The sequence below is a fragment of the Agelaius phoeniceus genome, chromosome 4, assembly GCF_051311805.1.
Source record: "Agelaius phoeniceus isolate bAgePho1 chromosome 4, bAgePho1.hap1, whole genome shotgun sequence".
Lineage (NCBI taxonomy): Eukaryota > Metazoa > Chordata > Aves > Passeriformes > Icteridae > Agelaius > Agelaius phoeniceus.
Genome location: NC_135268.1, coordinates 20,545,830 through 20,564,674, shown reverse-complemented (window position 1 = coordinate 20,564,674; position 18,845 = coordinate 20,545,830). Strand labels below are relative to the sequence as shown.

The 18,845-nt window shown below is 49.3% G+C and overlaps 3 protein-coding genes across 4 annotated transcripts in view; 1 reads left to right on the top strand and 2 right to left on the bottom strand.

Moving 5' to 3' along the window:
• LOC129120452 (putative E3 ubiquitin-protein ligase HERC4) overlaps positions 1–997 on the bottom strand; it is a 25,946-nt gene extending 24,949 nt beyond the window's left edge. Inside the window, exon 1 of the mRNA XM_077177064.1 lies at positions 788–997. The gene's annotated coding sequence lies outside the window, so the exon portion shown is untranslated. The remainder of the gene's footprint in view (positions 1–787) is intronic.
• On the top strand, positions 10–15,407 carry IGFBP7 (insulin like growth factor binding protein 7). 2 transcript variants are annotated; one of them, XM_054632596.2, is made up of 5 exons: positions 10–649; positions 11,909–12,018; positions 13,248–13,364; positions 13,723–13,849; positions 15,172–15,407. In XM_054632596.2, the coding sequence occupies exons 1-5, from the start codon at positions 25–27 to the stop codon at positions 15,189–15,191; spliced, it is 999 nt and encodes a 332-aa protein (XP_054488571.2). In that variant the 5' UTR covers positions 10–24; the 3' UTR covers positions 15,192–15,407. The 2 variants fall into 2 exon arrangements, with proteins under 2 accessions (XP_054488571.2, XP_077033181.1); XM_077177066.1 differs by having other exon boundaries at positions 13,723–13,853.
• Positions 15,354–18,845, bottom strand: part of POLR2B (RNA polymerase II subunit B) — a 16,248-nt gene continuing 12,756 nt past the window's right edge. Inside the window, exons 21-25 of the mRNA XM_054632594.2 lie at positions 18,686–18,793; positions 18,073–18,186; positions 17,827–17,987; positions 16,480–16,675; positions 15,354–15,600 (exon numbers count right to left, since the gene is read on the bottom strand). Of these exons, the coding sequence (XP_054488569.1) occupies positions 15,511–15,600; positions 16,480–16,675; positions 17,827–17,987; positions 18,073–18,186; positions 18,686–18,793 (669 nt within the window). The 3' untranslated portion in view covers positions 15,354–15,510. The remainder of the gene's footprint in view (positions 15,601–16,479; positions 16,676–17,826; positions 17,988–18,072; positions 18,187–18,685; positions 18,794–18,845) is intronic.

Genomic DNA, 18,845 nt, shown 5'->3' with positions numbered 1-18,845 from the left:
GCGCGGAGTGTGGGCGGCCGCGGGATGGCGGCGGTGCCCCGCTGCCGTGGCCGTGGCCGTGGCCGTGACCGGGGCCGGGGCCGGGGCGGCGCCGTCGGGGAGGGGTTTCCCCGCCGCGGCTTAAGCGGCTGCGGCGGGCGGGCGGGCCGTGCCGCCATGCCGCCCTCCGCGATGCCGCTGCTGCTCCTGCCGCTGCTGCTGGCGGCGCTGGCGGTGCCCGCCCCGGGCACGGCGGCGGCTGCGGCGGCGGCGGCGGCGGGCGGCTGCGGGCCCTGCGATGCGGCGCGGTGCCCGGCGCTGCCGGCGCGGGGCTGCCCGCTGGGCCGGGTGCGGGACACCTGCGGCTGCTGCTGGCAGTGCGGGCGCGGCGAGGGCGAGGCGTGCGGCGGAGCTGCGGGGGGACGCTGCGCCCCCGGCCTCGAGTGCGTGAAGAGCCGGCAGCGCCGCAAGGCCAAGGGCGGCCCGGTCCCCGCCGCCGCCGCCCCCGCCGGGCCGCCCGGCGTGTGCCTCTGCAAGAGCCGCTACCCGGTGTGCGGCAGCGACGGGCTGACGTACGGCAGCGGCTGCCAGCTCCGCGCCGCCAGCCTGCGCGCACAGAGCCGCGGCGAGCCCGCCATCAGCCAGCGCAGCAAGGGAGCCTGCGAGCAAGGTGCGGGGCGCGCCGCGGGGCGGGGGCGGGACGGGATGGCCGCGATGCTGCCCGCTCTGGCCGGGCAAACCCCGCGCTTCGGGCCGAGTTATCCCGTCGGGGCGCTTCTTTGTAAAATGGACGTGGTTTCAGACCCACCTTAAATGGACTGGAGAGTCCCAGTCGAAAGGCGCTGCCTAAACTTGGAGTAACGCTTCGGACCAGGCGCAGAAACGCAGAGGAACTTGGGCGCTCACTGCTGGCTTCCAGCGGTGCTGGAACTACACTCCCTCACTTTTCATACTTTGCCTGAAGCTTGCAATTTGGGCTGCTGTGAGATGGAACAAAAGGGGTGAGCTGTCCAGGGGAATGTTCTGCCCGGGATGGTTGCAAGCAGAGAGGAAAGGAAACGATTAATGGATGTGAAAGCCACAGAAATTAGGAGCCAACATTCACTGGCTCGCTTTGGTTCTAAATGAAAACAGTGACTCTACTGTCCGCTGCACGTAGCGGTTTGCACTTGCAGCAAGTTCGACCAGGAGCTTGATTCATCCCAAGCTTTTTCTTAGGGATGGTGCTCAAGGAAGAAATTGTCCTGCTGTGGAGCCTCCACTAGAAATTCTGGCCTCTGAGAGTAGTTTTTGCCGGGCGGGAGGGAGGAGTAAGACATAGCGTGCAATCTATATACTAAACATCTCAAGGACAAGATTGCAGCGCCAGTGCTGTTTTGGTGGAGGAGTGTTCTCATAAACACAGTATCTGCAGGTCACAACCTCCACCTCCTCCTTCTCTTGCTTCTCATAACTGAGGCCAAGTATTTTGAAAAAAAAAACGTTTCTGAAACTCCCAAGGCAGGCATGAAAGACTGGGTGAGGATTGAGTTATGCGCTTTGACGTCGCCCATTAAATGCCCTGTGTGGCTTTTCACAAACCTTGTCCAAAGCATTAGGCTTACATATTAGCCAGAAACAGTGTGGTACAGAATTAACTCTTGAAGGGAAGGAGTTTCAGCCTTCAGGGCAATGTGGAATGAGATGAGAATGGCCTCAGTCTGTGCCTATGTCTAGTATTTGGAAAGAGCCTTTCCTGCCCATTTTAGGCTTCAGGAGTCCTAAAACGTGTGCTGCTTCTTGGCTCTGCCAGCCCAGACAAGCGAGCAGATGGGTTTGAAAGGTTTCATGCTTCAGGTGTGCACTTGAGAAGAAGGCTGTGTTCTCACTTGTCTTGCCCACAGTAATATGAGAGTTCATTGCAAAGCAGGTATTGATACTTCTAAGACACTGTCCCAACCCCTGGCTGCACTTCCTGGTGTCTGTCCCAGACTGGATGCTGGTTTGACCTGGTAGGGCTTTGGTCCAGACTATGGAGACAGAGTTTGATGAGGTCAGTGCAAACATTGGGTCTCAGAGTGGGACAGCCATTCCATGCACAAACTGCATCCCTTGCCTTGGAGAAGGTCTCTCCAGGTGTGAGGATCTGCAGCAAGACGCCTTTGCGGGCTGTTACCTGTTCAGGAATTTCACTGGAGCATGTGGTGCAGAGCAATGTTCTGTCCTCCATCATTCAGGAGACCCATTCTTCTTTTGGCTCCTGCTGCTGGGAGAGCCCTGAGATCCCAGGGAAGGGAGCAGGATGGACATGGGCTGCTCAGCAGCAGTGTCACAACTGACCCCTGAGAGATTTCCCTCAGCTGCATGAGCCCTCCTTGTGCCGTGGGCCTTCTGGGGTTATGCACTGCTCTGTGGCTTGCCACAGAGGCAGGGACTCATCCAACAACCATGCTAGAGACAACTGCAAGTATTTCTCTATCCCTCAGGGCCTCCAGGCAGTTTGGAGCATTGGGTGGGAAGGGCAGGGAGTTGTAATCTTCCCATGGATTTTGAAACACTGACAGGAGAGAACATCCATCCTATCAGCCTGACAGGATAGAGCCTTTTCCAGTATCTTTCCAGAGAGGAGATGACACTTTTCCAGGTTTCTAGAAGGACCTGAATACTGTGGTAGTCAAATAGTGGAAGTTCTGGTTTTTGCCATTTCCCACCACAAACAGATGCGATCTCCTTAAGGCACTATCTAGGGTGGGATCCAGCACAGGGAGACCACAAACAGGCAGGATCAGTCATTTTCGTGACAGTTTTTGCACAGAAAGAAGTCCTCGGGTGACAGAGCACTTGGGCTTTCTGCTTGTGGTAGATGGGCTCTGAGGTGTCTGCATGCCCTCACACATTCCTTTCAGTCCAAGAGAGAGCAGCCTATCAAGATAGTATCTAAAAAGAGATCCAGAAAAATGTGTTCAGCAGTGAGTCCTAACTGTGTTTGATTGCTCTTGGGATTTTTAATTTTTTTTTTGTTCAAATGGAGCTGAAGGGGGAAGAGTTGTTTTGCACATCCTGTTGAATCTTTCTTTGATATTAAATAGCAAAAGGAATGAGCACATTCTCAGCCCTGCAGAATTCACCTTGACCTTGTCCTTGATTGTTTCCCAGACCTTTCAGGTGTGATGTCTGTGTTTTGTACAGAAATCATGAAGCCATGCAGAAGAAGTTAATTCTGCAGCAGCCAAAACTTCCTGCTGGAGGGCAAAGGAAGACACAGTTGAGAAGAGTTTGAAAGGACAGAAATAACCCTTGCTCTACCTGCACTTGGCAGATGGAGGGGTCCAGCTGGTCCTTTCTGGAGTGGGTTTTATGTGGGCAGGACTGTTGGGGATGTCTGGAAGAAGGCATCCTACTTGATTGGCAACTCCTTGAAGCGGCCTGGCTGCTCCTGGTGCTGTGCCAGCAGAAAAAGCTGCCTGCCTTTTTGCTCTGGGGGAGCATTGATGCCATGGTGCTCCCTACTGGCTGGGCTCCTGCTTTACCTCACAATTGCACTCAGAGCTGGCTCTGGTTTGCCCTGCTCCCTGTCAGGGCACCACTGCCTGCATCCCACCTCTACCTGTGTGTCCCAGCAGCCTCTTTGTTGCTAATCACATGCTGAGGATGCAGGAGGTGGATGCTGTGAGGTTTTCCATCTGCTTTCCAACATTGCCTTTGAACAGATTGTCTGTTTGCTCTCTGCCCATGAAAATGCAGCTCAGGTGTGCCTCCAGGTCTTGCAGGCAGGGCAGGTCAGACACAAAGCAGAAGCCTGCTGGTGGGGCAGGTACAGGCAGTGTGGGTGCCTCCCCTGGTGGCCCCTTGGCAGTGGGGGAGGCTGCTCTGCCAGCTGGGGAGCTGCCCTCTGTCACTGCTGTCACACAGCTGTGCACAGATGTTCACGAGTGCCTCTTAGGGAGGTGGTGGCTTCAGGAATGTAGGCTGAAATTCAGTTTGCAGTGCACACACTGAGGCTGTTTGCAGCCAGCTAGGACCTGGGGCAGGAGGACTGTGGTGCCCACTGCCATGCAAAGCCAGCTGGCATAAAGAATTAGGCTTGCATGGCTCAGCTCAAGCCAGGCAGAAAAATAACCTCAAAGCACCAACCCCTATTAAAAAGAAAAAGCCAACAGGATTCCTGATGATGATCTCTGAGCTGAAAAATACCAGGCACTGACTTGTTGCCTAACCAATGCAAGAAGGGACAAGTACCCCTGAGTCTTTCTTATCATTAGCTGCCAGCAGATACCTGCTTTGAGAGACGTGACTGCTGGAAATACTGCCAAAGTTGCCTCTTTATGTGGTTTGAAGTCCCTAATGCTTGTTCCAGCAGGGTTGAGGTATCCAGGTTGTTTTTCTGTTGTCAGTCAAGACTTTCTCTTTGTGTTATGCTCCCTTCTCTCTTGGTGGAAGCCAGACTCTTGTGCTTGCTCAAATGCAGTGTGCCACAAAGCAGCTCTCAGCAGACTTCAGAGGACATTGTTTCACTCTCAGGGGAACTGGTGCTGCTTTGTGCCTACCTACAAAGGCCTCCTGGGGGTAGAAGCTCAGGGCCTCTCTGTGTGAAGGGTAAATTTGCTGGCTTGCCAAGCAGTCTGCTTTATTTCTAATCATCTGAATGTGGTTTAAAACTCTGTGGCTCCATGAAAGTGTTTTTCCAGCACTGGGAACATGCAGGGCTTTTCCTTGTGATTATGAGGGCTCACAGGATCCCTCCCACAGATAAACAGCAGACCCAGAAGATATTCTATTACAAGGGACTGTAACCAGCATTAAACTTGTCTGAATCTCACCAGCAAGGAGATCCCAGTCACTGGAGCTGTGCTGACCCCTCAGAGAGGTATCTTTTTGGCTTCCCAGAAGCCCAGACAACCCTCATGGAAGGGATTTTTTTTTGCTAAGGTGCCACACACCAGCTCTGGGGCCCAGAAGAAGGTGGGTATGAGGTTTCTTGGCTGTCCATAGGGTTTAAAAAAAACAGGCTGATGGATGTAGGATTGTGACTGCCCCAGGGGCAGATATATCTCCCCTCCAAATTCCTGCCAATTTACCCCATCACTGGTTTTGCTTTGCTGATGCTTCACTCTTCCATGAAGGTTCATCTGTGCTGCAAACAAAGAAGTGCCAGGTTCCCACAGGTCAACTTCAAAACAAGAAACATGAAACATCTGTTGGCTCATTCCATCCAAATTCAGCTGTTGAGGCTTTGCCAGAAATATCATAGTTTTGAGGGTGGTTTGTTTTATTTTTTTAATCCACCACCAGAGTAGAGCAAAAACAGGAGTTTGGGGAAAAAAGCTTGTGGGAAATGGCAGACTGCTGTTATCACTGAGATTAGCTCATCTTCTCCTGATACAGCTGCCTTAAGTACAAAGGCCCCCAACTCTAGACACCACAAAGCATAGTTCATAGCCAGGCACATTTTGCAAGAAATCCTTCTAGATTTCTTAACAAGAGGCTCAGATTGCTTCAGTTCTTTACCTCCATTCTTCCTTTTCTGGATTTTAAGGGACTTAGAAGAATATACACATTTCATGAGTGGTTTTGTCTTTGCTGGGGAAAGATTTAGAAGACTTTTTGCTAAGCTATCTTGGTTGGGAATGAACCAAGTTCCTGATTTTCCTGGGAATCTGGTTTGAGTTTCTTCATCAGGTGGGAGTGGGGGTCTTGCAGTGGTGGCCTGCTACCTGCTGGTTTCCACTGCAAAGGAAAACATTGCTTTTGTAGCTGATCTTTCCAGCACTGTTGTGCTGCATCCTGAGAGTCTGTGGCAGAGCACTCTGGGGTGGATCCCATCAGGGCCCAGAGACTTGTGAGTGTCCAGCTGGCACAGCAGGTCACTGATCATTTCCTCATGGATTCTGGGGGCTTTGCTCATCTCCCCATCACCAACTTCCAGCTCTGGGAGATGGGTATCCTGAGGACAACTGGCCCGGATATTTTAGACAAAGAAGGCATTAAGTGCCTCTGCCTTTTTCTCATCCCCTGTCACTGCACTACCCTCTGCATTCAGCCAATGATGGAGACACTCCTTGGTCCTCCTTTTGCTGGCAATGTATTTATAGAAACTTTTTTTGTTGTCTTTAAATGTAGCAGCCAAAAAAATCTAGTTGGAAAGAAAGGCTTTGGCCTTTCTAATTTTCTCCCTACATGACCTCACAACATCCTTATAGTCCTCCCATGTTACCTGACCCTTCTTCCAGAGGTGATAGATTCTCTGTTTTTCTCCTAAATTCCAGCCTAAGTTCTCTGTTTAATGAGGCTGGTTTTTTCCCTGGTTGTTCTACTCTTGGGGACAGTCTGCTCTTGAATATTTAACAATTCCTTTTGTAAAACACATCCAGCCTTCCTGGACTCTTGTGTTTCATGACTGACTCCTCAACACTGCTGTTCATTGCTCTCAGTGTTCAAAATTACTGGTGATTTAAAATTCATGTGTAACTTTGGGGACTTCCACTGTTGTAGCACAGGTCATAAATTCCTCCTTAAAAGACATTCCACTATTTGAAAAGGTTTTGGTTCATTGGAGCTTGAGTTTTTATGGTTACTGTGCTAAAAGCTACTATGGAAATTGTTTAATATATTACTTGTCAGAGTCCTAGAGAGCAACAGTATGCCAAGGGCTATGCAAAAGCTTCACTGCTCAGGAGGATCCTGTATTTCACCTGTGTCTTCATTCTCAATCATCACAGCATACCCAAATTCACTAGGAAGGAATGACTACTGATCAGCAAATTCCACCCTATGTTTGTTTTTTCTGTTGCTGGAAAGGCATGCTGTGTTTTAAAAAATGTGTTTAGTCCTTTGTTGGGCTGAGGTTGGCTGAGGTTAGAGCTAAATAGGAGATTACCACGTAACAAGTCTAATCAGGTTGGATTTTTGAAAGCCCTGCTTGCTTTTCCATGCAGAAATGCTGCCATGCCTTTTTGCTGTCTCCGTTTTCACATTCTTTCCAGGCTTTGGCTCATGGAAGTAGATGATCTTTAAGGTCCCTTTCAAGCCCCACCATTCTGTGATTCTGTGATACAAAGGTCCTGCCCATGGTCTCTGGAGAGAGGGTGTTTTTTTCCAGCCCAGGGTAAAAGAGCAGGGCTGGTGTTTCCAGCAGCAGCAGCGTTCACCACGCTGAGCCTGGTGCTGTGGAAAGCAGGAGTTGCTCCATGGCACAGTGATGGTGGCCCCAGGGCCCTTCCTCACTGAGCTGGCTCAGGCTCAAGTCTGCAGGGCTTGGGCCAAAGCTGAGTTTGTGTTTGCAGCCTTTCCAGAGCCTGCTGAAGTCTGGGGGGAGCATCCAAACACACACAGCATCCAACACTCTTCCTGCATCCAGTCTCCTCAGTCTGCTCCAAGACAGGCTGCAGGAGGATGAGAGATGCCTTCAGAAGGTAGCAGAGGAGGTTTGTCCATCTGCCAGAGTGCAGGCTGCTTGCTTTGGGAGTGGGTAAGGCTGGGAGCTGCCCACACTTCCCGTCTGCTGTGCCTCTCCCAGGGCACTGACGTGGGAGGGAGCAGCTGAGGCCATGCCAGCTCACATCACTGGATGTCCATTGCTTATGGAAGGTTTCCCTTTTTCCATATAAAGTCATTTTGAAGGGAAAGTACTTTACCAGCAACTTAGGAGACTGGAGTCGGTTTATTTTCAGACTTGCAATAGCTTGTGAGAGTGAACAATGTTCAGCTTTTGCTTGGGTTTGTCCTCCTGGGGAGTGTTCCCAGGCAGTGTGTGTGCCCTGGGGCTGTGGCAGGGCAGTGCAGTGCTGCCTGGCAGCCAGGCTGACACCCAGTGAGCTTCAGCCTGTGCTACATGGCTCCATGTGTTCATGGTCTGGGCATTCAGGCATTCCCAAGCACCAGGACATAGCCCACAGTGCTTAATGTCCAGCTGGTTTTTGCCTTTAGTCCCCTTGATCTTAGCAAAAAAAGCGACTGCTCTGCTTGCTGTGTCGTTTTCATTGGGTTGTTTGTGTCAACAGCAAAGGATTGGTGAGGAGCTCCTAGCTCTCAGCTGTGAGAGACCATGCAGGAATCAGTGAGGGACAAGTGGGTGGGCTGGGAGATGCCAGCTGAGGCTGGGCACAGGAGGGGTGCCTGGTGCAGGAGGGGTGTCAGAAAGAGATGCCAAATAATATCCTCATAATAATGTCCTCATATCCAATAATAGCCTCATAATATCCAAATAATAATAATATCCTCATCGAGGATGCCAGAGGCTCTGCTGTGCACATTGCTGTGGCAGAAAAGCAACTGCATTTAACAATGGGAACTCCTTTCCAGCTGCTATTTTTGACATAACACAGACTGTCAGTTCCCTGCAAGCTGCAGAAAAAGTGTTTTCAGGCTCTGTCCCAGGGTGAATGAGCTCTGGGGCTCTGTAAGAAGCGCCTTCCTGGGCCAGGGAGAGCTGTTTGTTTTACAAACAATGGGCAGAGCACAGAGGAAATGCTTGAAGTGCCTGTGGAGAGCAGCTAATCTCCATCAACAGCCTGGGCTGTCATCTTGGTTAAGGAGCTCATGAGCAGTCAGGGAGCATCTGTACATCCACAGTGTCCCTGGCAGGACAGCAGGGACCACTCAGCCACCTTGGTGGTGGGGACCATTTCTTTGGGCAGGTGCCGCCCTCAGGTCCTCAGCCTGAAGGAAGCTGATGGAGAAACCCTCCCTTCTGGGGCAGTGCTGCCAGGAGAGCAGCAAGGCTCTGAGGTGCAGGCTGTGGGATGATGGCAGGTGGACTCCTTGCTGCCAAGAATCAAGACATCTGCTTTGTACAAGGTGGGCTGGTTTCCAGGCCCAGCTTTGCTCCCTTCACAAGAGCTCCTGAAGCAAGAGGGGCACTTGGAGGAGGGAATGTCCTCACATCTTCTGAAGTGCATGCAAGGCTCTGCCATCCCCTGCCTCTCCTGCTGTGTCAGGCTGCTGTATCATCTGTCCATCTCTGTCCACTTTGAGGGCTGAGCATGGGTGGGACCAGCACAGGCAGCAAGCAGGGTGACTGCCATGCACCTGGTGTCAGCTCACTGTGCTGAGAATTTAGCTGCTGCTGTGGCCAGTTGTGATTTGACTTTAAATCTGGTGACTTCTTGGCCTTTCTCATTTATTTTTAGTGGCAGAAGAGCCCAGCTCTAGAGTTTGGGCTGTATGGGTTTCAGTCAAGTGTCCAGAGAGAGCACAGTGACATTTCCCATGACACTTGCTGCATCTCTCAGGATGTGTATTCCCTCCTGGCCTCAGAGCTGTGTCAGACACAGGCAGAGGCCTGTGGATGCTTCCAGCTCATTTTACAGCCAAATGTAGAACGTCATGTTCTGCCTGGTTGGATCAGGATGTACATCCCGAGCTCAGGACAAGCTCATAACAGCCAAGCTCTCACTGTGCTGTGACTGCTGTGCCAAGCCAGACAGGGCTTTGCTGTGAAGCTGTGCAGGCAATTCCCTTGTCCAGGAAGATAAACAATTTCTCCTCACCCAGGAGGTGGGTAGAAATTCCTTGTCTCTTTTTCCCTGACATCAATTGCTGCTGAAAAATCATGATGTGACCTGTTCATCCTGGCAGGGTGAATAAACACCTCTGGGCAAGTGGGTGCCTGAACCCTTGGCACAGGGGGAAACTCAGCAGTAACCAAGACTGAGACACCTCAGGCAGAGGATTTAGTGGTGTTCTGAATGCTGCCAGTTCTCAACCAGGGGAGAATTGAGCCAGATCCTGGAAGAGCACAACAATGCCTTAACATCCACCTGGCTTTTAATGTAAGAGCCAAGATCTCTCCTTTTCTGTGGTGTGAGACTGTGATCGTTGGGGGGCACTTGTCATCTTGGTGAACTTGTTTTTCCTGCCTTATGGAAGAACCCCAGTGATAGAATGGTGTCCTACAGGGACAGACATAGCCCTGGCAGCTGGGGACAAGTCCCAGGCTCTGCTTTAGGACAGCCAGTTTGCATGTGGAGGGCTGGACAGCAGAATAACAGCAGCAGCAGCAACAGGCTTTGCTGGGTGCATATCAGCTGGAGGCTCCTCACAGAGCATGGGTCCAGCCTGGGGACATTGTGTCCCATCACAGCTTCCAAGCACCTTATTGTCCCTATTGTTTAAGGGACACCAGAAAAAAAGAGCAGCTGGGCTGTGCAGGAAGCGCTGCACTGGGCAAGGGGAGCAGAGTGCGTGACCTGAGGTGGCCCCATCCTGCAGATGGCAGTGGGCTGGCCACTGCAGGGTACTCAGGGGAGCAAACCTTCAGCAGGGTGTTGAAATGCTGCTTAAAGCCTCTTCTCAGCTGAGAGGCTCATCTCTGTGCTGATGGGGAGCACCTGGGCTGTGGTGCCTGCCAGGAAACCAGCCTGTGCTGACTATTAGGTGTGGTTTCAACCATCGCCCAGGGCTACACATAAAACTTTTCTGCTTCTCCACAGCTGCCTCCTGTTAAATATCAGAACTGGGATACTTCTGTAACAGAGAAGGTTGAGTGCAGCCACCCCTAGTCTCTAAGCAGCTTCCCTCCAGCTGGCTGTGTGCAGTCATTCCTGGAGAGAGAAATCTCAAAAGAGAAGAGCAAACACTTTTCTGGGTTTGCACCAGCTGCTCAGGAGCAGGGAACCACCTCAGCATCTCTTGGGCTAAAATAGAAGCATGGCTGATACCCTTTGGCTGTGATACTAGTGTGGGTCTGCCCCAATCATGAGGAGGAAGAAGACACCAGCCTTCTGCTGGAAGATGTTGGTGCAGTGGGATGCACTTGAGACCTGCACCCCACTGTCTGCAACAGGGCTGCAGGGCAGAGTGCATGTGCAGGGCTGAAATCAGTGCAGATTGAGGACCCCATAAGGAGCATTAGGACCCATATCTGCCTCTCTTTTACAGGACTAGGAATGAGCGGTGTGTGGTCTGTGAGCCAGTATACCCAGGAGCTTCTGTCAGGCTGGCTCTGGAGTACCTGTCTGCATAGGAAATGCCTTCTCCTGATGGAGTGTAATGGGAGCTTTAGTTTCCTGTTACTGCCTGCATCTTCAGAACAGAAGGGGAAAAGCTGTTTGTGGTGTTCTTAGAACTATCAATAACTGGAAATAAACATTCTATGCTCCTTTGGTCTGCACTTCCTATTGCAGGGAATTAATAGCTGTGTTTTACAAAACAGCCTGGCTAAAGAGGGATTGAACAGAAACAGCCTTTCTTCCCTTCCTGGGATATGGGTAATGTCTCCAGCATTTCCCAGCCTGAGGGATAAACATCTCCAGCCAGATCTGCAAAACAACCCTGCTCTGATCTGCTTTAGCAGCAGCTCTCTATTTAACCAGGAATTGGAGCTCTCTGGAGAAAAACAGAGCTCTGCATTCACCCTCTCCTTTCCCATATCTCACCCATGGAGAGCTCTGCCACCACCCAGCCAGCCCTCTTTGGCTGAGCATGGCACACAGGTAAAACAGGAACAGCACAACATGGAATTCTGCTAGCCCACATTGAAATCATGCTGGGAGAAATGATGCTGCAAAGTTGGGCAAGCTCTTCATGGCATGACAGAGTGGGATGCACTCTGTCTCCTAGGGGTCCTTTGCTCCATGCCAGCTGACCTGGTGACTGCATGGTAAGCAGAGCCAGCAGTTGATACAGTTCTGCTCAGCCCCTGAGGTAACAGAATACAATCAGTACTTCACTTCTAACCTCAACCTTGTGAGGAGGAGGACTCATCACCTGAACTGCTCAATACTTGATTTTTCATCTGGGGCAAGCACCCATCAGTCTGGATAGCTCAAGGCTGGGTGTGTGTGCCACTTTGGAGAGAGAAGTGTTGTGATGCGGGATCAGTCCAGTGAACTTTGCTCCTAGCAGGGATCACCTTCACCTCATCCTCAAAACTGGCTCCCACTTAAAAGGCTTTTTATGGAGGCAGGCTTGCAGTCACCTGGGACTTAAAAGCTTTTCTTCCTTTTTTCAGGACCCTCCATTGTGACTCCTCCTAAGGACATCTGGAATGTGACAGGAGCACAAATCTACCTGAGCTGTGAAGTCATTGGCATCCCGACCCCTGTCCTCATCTGGAACAAGGTAAGGGCCCTGCTGGGAGCTCTTACAGCACAGCAAACCTGAGGTGGCTGAAAGTGCCTGCTAAGCACAAAGGCCATAGCAGATCTCTGTAGAAACACACCTCTTTGATGAGTTCTCTCATCTCTGCAGTTCTGTCCACCCCCACACATCTGGTTTTGCTTATTTTTTAGACATTATTTAGCAAATAAACTCTTGTTGATCCTGAGCCAGGACAGGACTCGTGTTTCTCTTGGTGGCGCCTGGTATTTGGAGCATGTAGGGAATGTCCCTTGACCTGCCTTCACCTTCACCCTGCTGGCAGCAGTGACTCTGAGGTGGCTAGACATCACCCACGTTGGGAACAGGAACCTCATGGGGCAGTCATTGAGCTCCAGTAGCCAGCAGCATGTTGATTTTGGCAGCACTGGTAACATCTGGCTTAGGACAGGGACCAGTGTTGAATGGAGAGGATCCTGGCTGTAGGGCTGGGAGGCACTGCGTGGCTCCTGCAGCCCCTTCCAGTGCCACAGGTTTGTGCACACTTGTGAAGGGTCTTAAAATTAAGCTGAAACATTACTACTTAAGTAATGGAGAAAAAAACTAGATTAACCCCAAGTTTGCTGTAAGACAGCAAGCTTTATTCATAGGGGTTCAAGAGCAGACTGTCAGGTGAGTATGCAGTGTGGGCTTGTTGACTCAGGCAGAGTGTTCTGCTTGTTTATGAACTGATGCTGAGTTTACACTCACTGAAAGTGCTGCTCTGCTTTTCATGCCTCCTCCTCATGGCTGAGAGACTGCTTGACCTGGTGGTAACAAGGGCTGAGCACCACTTATCCTGTGCTGGGCTCTGGGCTCAGACACCAGGGAAAGACTGCAGTGCTGCTTTCCCATTGATGCTGTGCCTACCAGGAGGGACCATATGGTTTGCTGCAGCAGAAACAGGCACTGAACACACCCTTGGGAACACACACACAAGTTCTGTGAGGCCAGATCAGCACAGGGCATGTTGGCACACCCCACTGCACAGCACCATCCATCCCAGAAAACCGGGCCACTCTGTTGCTGCTGAGGTGAGGGGTGGCTACACTACAGGGAGGACTAGGTGAAACTGTGACACTAGAAATACACTGCTGCTGCACAAAACACATCCATGTATGTCTAATGTTGGTCTGTGTGCAGGTATGGCTCAGCATGCAGCTCCAGCATGAGTTAGCCCCTAAATTCTTACCCATTCCTGCCCCTCTGTTTAGATAATTCGAGGACAGTATGGTGTCCAGAGGATGGAGCTTCTGCCTGGGGACCGGGAGAACTTGGCCATCCAGACCCGTGGGGGCCCTGAGAAGCACGAAGTGACTGGCTGGGTGCTGGTGAGTACTCTGTGTGAGCACAGAGCTGCACAGGCAGCAGAGGGCACTTTGCAAACTGCTCATGGACAGAGAACAGGACAGCAGAAAAGGGAATTTGGAGAAAAACAACCTGTGTGAGTTAGAGATGAAGGGTAAGGTTGGCTGCTGGTTCCGGTCTTACCATGCAGTCTTACCTTGCATGCACCCTTCCTCTGTCTAGCCTGCAGCACTTTGCAGTGTGCCAAACTGCAAAATCAGAGGGGGAATAGAGGGGAGCACAGGGTTTGACACAAAGTTCTCTAAGATACCTGAAAACAGAATCGCCTCTGCTAGTGCAAGAGATGCTCACTGGGGAAGTGGGGTGTGTTTCTTCCCTCAGATATCTCCTCTGAGCAAAGAGGATGCTGGGGAATATGAGTGCCATGCATCAAATGCCAAAGGAGAGGCAACGGCTTCTGCGAAAATCCACGTTGTGGAAACTCTGCATGAAATAGCCCTGACCAAAGGTTGGTAAGTGTGGCTGAGCACTCAGCAGCTCTCTTCCCTAACAGTTTATTCTTATTTGATACAAAAGGACTACCTCTGTTTAATGCTTTAAAAAAAAAAATCAACAAACCCTCCCCCCACTAGAAATACCAGTTTAACGTGCAGTTTTTTGCATTTGACAGAACATTCCAGCAAATCTTAGCTGCTAGAGTTCTCAAGGGATTTTTAAATAACCCCCCACATGCTGTAAAATACTGGGAATACCGAAAAAACTTTAAGAAACACCTTCTGGGTTTTTTACAGAGCAACTTCCAGTGGGTTTCCAGCCCTACATTTGTATCATCCTTTCAGTGTTGTTTGGATGCTTTCAAACCTGCCCCTCTCTCCTGAGAGCAGTATTGGCACAGCAGACATTCCAATTCCTGCCATGTTCTCTGCATGCTGGGATGTGAAACCTTAGGAGATTTGCCACAGCACGTCCTGTTTGCTAGGCTGTGTGCAAAGCTGGTGGCAAAGCAGCCACCCTCATGCCAGCTGCAGAGGATGGCTCAGTACCACAGCCACAAGATATGCTTAGGAATAAACCTGGAGAGCCACAATAGTAACTGTAACCCTGCTAGAGGCAGAGGGACAGGGAATAAAGCACCTGGCTAGAGAATACTGTGCTGCCCAAATCCCCTACTGGATGTAATCCTTGGTTTTAATCCCTGCTAGCTTTATCCAAACTATATAGTCTTGACTTTTTGTGTCCTTATGTCTGTGAAGAACTGAAATACTTCCCTTAGAAGAACATTAGCAGCACCTGGCACTGAAATGAGAGCTTACAATGAATCCAAATACCATGCACAGGAACTTGGCTAATGGTTTTAAGGTAGTCTCTAATCCCTTTTCAAACATCTCATTTATGGATGTGAATGAAATTGAGTTTTACTGAGTTGTGCTATGAACAGCAAGCTTATACCCCAGAACCGTTTGTTTCTTGCACACACCCAGCACATGCTACAGCTGGTTCTTTTCAGCTGTAGGAAAGCTCTGAGGCATCTGGAGCTAAGTGATAAGTAAATGTAGACTGCCACTTTAAAGGAAATTGATAAAGTTAATGGAACAAACTGCCAGACATCGTAGCTACACTGTGAGAGTCTGTGTGCCATGTCCAGGTGATCTCAGCACAGAAAAACGTGTCTATTATCACCCCCCTGCAGCAGGGAGGGAAGGAAAGAAGGCAGGAAGGAAGGAGGGGTCAGGGCTCATCTTCAGCCAAGAGATCCCAAAGCTGTTGCCAAAGTTGCAATATTCCCCCTTGGAACAGGACAGAGTGTAACATGTTTTTGTTTTTCCACAGATGATGGTGCAGAGCTGTGATGTGAGGACTTTCACTTATGCACAGTTTTAAATTAGTATTTTGGAAAGCTGCAAGCTCTGGCTTTTTCTAGCTGACTAATCAGTCCCTCTTAACTCCCTTTTTCTTTGAGTCCCAATTTGCTTGCACACTTCTTTCACAGATACACAAATAGAGTCACAAGCTGGATTACAAATTTTAATTCTATTTACAGGAAATAAACATACTTTTGAACAGCACACAGCAGATGAGTAAAACTGTAATTTTGATTGCAACGTGTACAAAATGAAACAAAACCTGAGCACTTGAGTCTCATAATTAAAAAAAAAAGCCCTTTTAAGGCTAAACACTCATCATACGAGGTGCAATACTCATGGACATCAGTTCCTGGAAGAGGAGTTTGCAGGCGTAGGGCATTCGAACCAAAGATATCTGCAAAGAGATTGCAAAAGTCTTGTAATTTAACACTCATAAAGCATCAACTTCCACATCCTCTACACAAATAACTTCCTTGAGTTTTTGGCTTAAAAGCAAATCTGAAGTTTTGCATGAAAGCATTTAGTGAGAATTGCTCACAGACAGTACCAAAGCAAGAAGGAAGCTGAGCCTGTCTGTAGGGGCTACCCAGCAGCTCTCCAGAACACATTTCTAACATAAAAATGTAGCCAAGGGATCTGATCCTAAACAAGAACCATTTAACAGAACATGTGCACAGCAGAGTGTGCCTGAGGTGCATAAATGCAGGTAAGGTTTCCAGCACACATCACTCTGTAACCCCAGTGCCATTGTTCAGAGTTGCAGCAGTCAGTCCTGGGCACAAAAACAAGCCTGCTCAAGGCTACTATTTTTATCCCTGCTACTGCTATCCCTTGACACACTTCTGTAACCAAGCATGCACTGCAGAGCTTTTATTAAATTAAAAGACCCCACCAAAGTGCAGCACAAAAGACCTCCCGTGGGGACCCAGCTCTGCAAGCATAAATATCTTCATGGGACAGTCACAAGGGCGATGCCTCTAAATTCCTGTGATTCTGAGTTTTAGTTCTAAAAACAAGCTCTCAAGCATTTAAAGTCTCTGAAAACTCTGCACTGAGCAGCATTTCCTGCCAAGTGACAAGCCAACACTGTAAAATTAAAAAGGAAGCATCCAAATTGACTACAATGCTATAAACACTTAAAACAGTTATGAAACTAAAATAGCAATTGTTCTGGTGCTTCTTTAAATATTTACTTCCTATGCTCCTGCTTCACTCAAGTGGCATTTCCTGCTGCCCACAAGGAGGAACAATGGCTGATGAGAAGCACACGCACCTGAGTTTTATTGCGGCACCCGCGGCACTCGTAGGTGTGAGTCCTCGTGTTTGCAATGGCCATGATTCCACAGAGGTTGCACACGTGGACCTGGTAGGGGTCTGAAGCTTCAAACAATCTTTCTCTCAAGAACTGGGCTGCTCCGTGAGCAATCTGGCAATCTCGTTCCATTTCTCCAAAGCGAAGGCCACCATCACTAAAAGGAACAGGAAAAGCCCTCAACTTTTGAGTTCACTGGCAAAATAATCAGTTCTTGTTGTTGGAACAAGTGTCTGCATTGCAAGGCAGCAGGAAAGATGTGCTCTTTTTTTTTCCTCTAACACCACAGAATAAAACTGTGAAAACAGTAATTAATAACTGCTGATGAGCATTTCAACAGCTGGTGCCTGACAGCCACAGCACAATCATACAGCAAAATGAAGTGTACTATTAAATCATCCTCTGTTTATCTGTGGTGTTTAACCTTGGCTGTCTGTCAGTGTCCACCAAACAGCTCTCTAGTCCCCACCATGTCAACAGGACATGGGGAGAAAGTAAGATGGAAAAGCTCATGAGTGAAGATAAAACCAGGGAGATTGTTTATCAATTACCACCACAGACAAATCACCCATTAAAAATGGAGTAGGATGATGAGAAACAAAACTAAAAAGTTCACCTCCCCAACCTTCTTCCCAGGTTACTTCACTCCTTCATTCCCAACTCCTTCCTCTCCTCCCTGTGATGACTGGGAGAATGGGGACTGCAGTCAGGGCATCACAGCTGCTCTTGGCTGCTCCCTTCTCACAATTTTTTCTGGCTCCAGCATGTGGCCCCTTCCATGGGATAGTCCTTCACAAACTGTTCCAGCATCGGCCCTTCTCAAGGGCTAGAATCCTTCAGGAACAGATTGCAGCAGCAGGGGTCCCCCACCTCTTACCAGGAGCCTGCTCCAGCGTGGGCTTTCCACAAGCTGCAGGGCAGTGCCTGTTGCATTTCCTCACTCCTCTCTCACAGTTAGCGCACAGCATTTTTTACCCTTTCTTAAATATATTCTCACAGAGGTGCTACCAGCACCACTGCTGGGCTCAGCTCTGGCCAGCACTGGGGCTGCCAGGGCCAGCTCTAAGTGGCTGTGTCCAGCACAGGGCAAGCCCTGGTCCTTTCTCAGAGAGGCCACCCCAGCAGTACCTCCTGCTACCAAAACCTTGGCATCTGCACCCAATACAAGATCTTAAGGCAAACACATGCAAAAATGGGTGGCTATTTGGGGTGAGCTAATTAAGCTGCAAGGCTGAATCAACTACTTGTTCAGGGCTAAAAGCTGGACAGAAAAACAAAACCCCACAGAGAAATTAACAGGATCCTTACCGAGATCTGCCTTCCATGGGCTGTCTGTTAAGGATCTGGATTGGCCCTCGTGCACGAGAATGGATTTTGTCATCCACCATGTGCTTCAAGCGCTGGTAATAGGTAGGGCCAATGAAGATCTGGGATGTGATTTTTCGACCAGTGAAGCCATTGTAGAGGACCTGAAGAAGCCAAGGCAACCATAAGCCTTACTAGCCATCAAAGGTGTATTAAAAAAATGACAGTGGATTGATAATTTGATTATACCTCATTCCCTCTTAGATGGTAGCCATAATCTGATAAAAGGTTGGAAATCTTTTGCACGTTGACAGCATCGTTAAAAGGTGTAGCGTCACCAATTTCTCCTTTGTTTGCAGACACCTACAGAGAAGAGATTTGGAAAAGTTTATCAGGTTTCTGAAGGACTGGTTAGACCACATTTAGCTGTTTCAAACAGCTGTAACTCTTAATACTGGAATTTGAGATTCCATGCCAATGGTAGTACCCTATCTCGCTGTGTTTATCTGCCACATATTTTAAAAAATACACACTATAAATAATTTTGCCTCTGCTCTCCTTATTTTAGGTCAGGGGAAAATGTCTGGAACAAAAGCAACAGATGAAAGAGCACACTGTAGGTAGGACCTGACCTTTTGATAAAATTTACAGGGCTGTACATCTTTCCTAAGAAACCTCCTTTGGCTATCAAATAACTGGAGAACAATAATTTTAAAGTGAATTAACACCTACTAGATAGTGTTTATCTTTACAAAAAAAAACCCAAAAAAACCAAAAAAACCAAACCAAAACAAAAAAAACCTCAAAGGATACAACCCCACCAAATTTTAATTCCTACTGCTGAGACAGTGTAGCTTCTTACCTTGCCCTGAAGACACTCAATCAAGTGACCAATGGTCATTCGGGAAGGGATGGCATGGGGGTTGATAATGATATCAGGTGTGATGCCTTCACACGTGAAGGGCATATCCTAGAGCAGGGAAACACACAGTCAGTTCCTCCCAGAACATCATGTTTAGGAA

Bases quoted from the DNA above. Each gene is read 5' to 3' on its own strand.
- IGFBP7 (XM_054632596.2), top strand. From the start codon at position 25: ATGGCGGCGGTGCCCCGCTGCCGTGGCCGTGGCCGTGGCCGTGACCGG. The intron at 650-11,908 runs GTGCGGGGCGCG...TCCTTTTTTCAG, and splicing joins CAAGGGAGCCTGCGAGCAAG to GACCCTCCATTGTGACTCCT. The intron at 13,365-13,722 runs GTGAGTACTCTG...TTCTTCCCTCAG, and splicing joins AAGTGACTGGCTGGGTGCTG to ATATCTCCTCTGAGCAAAGA.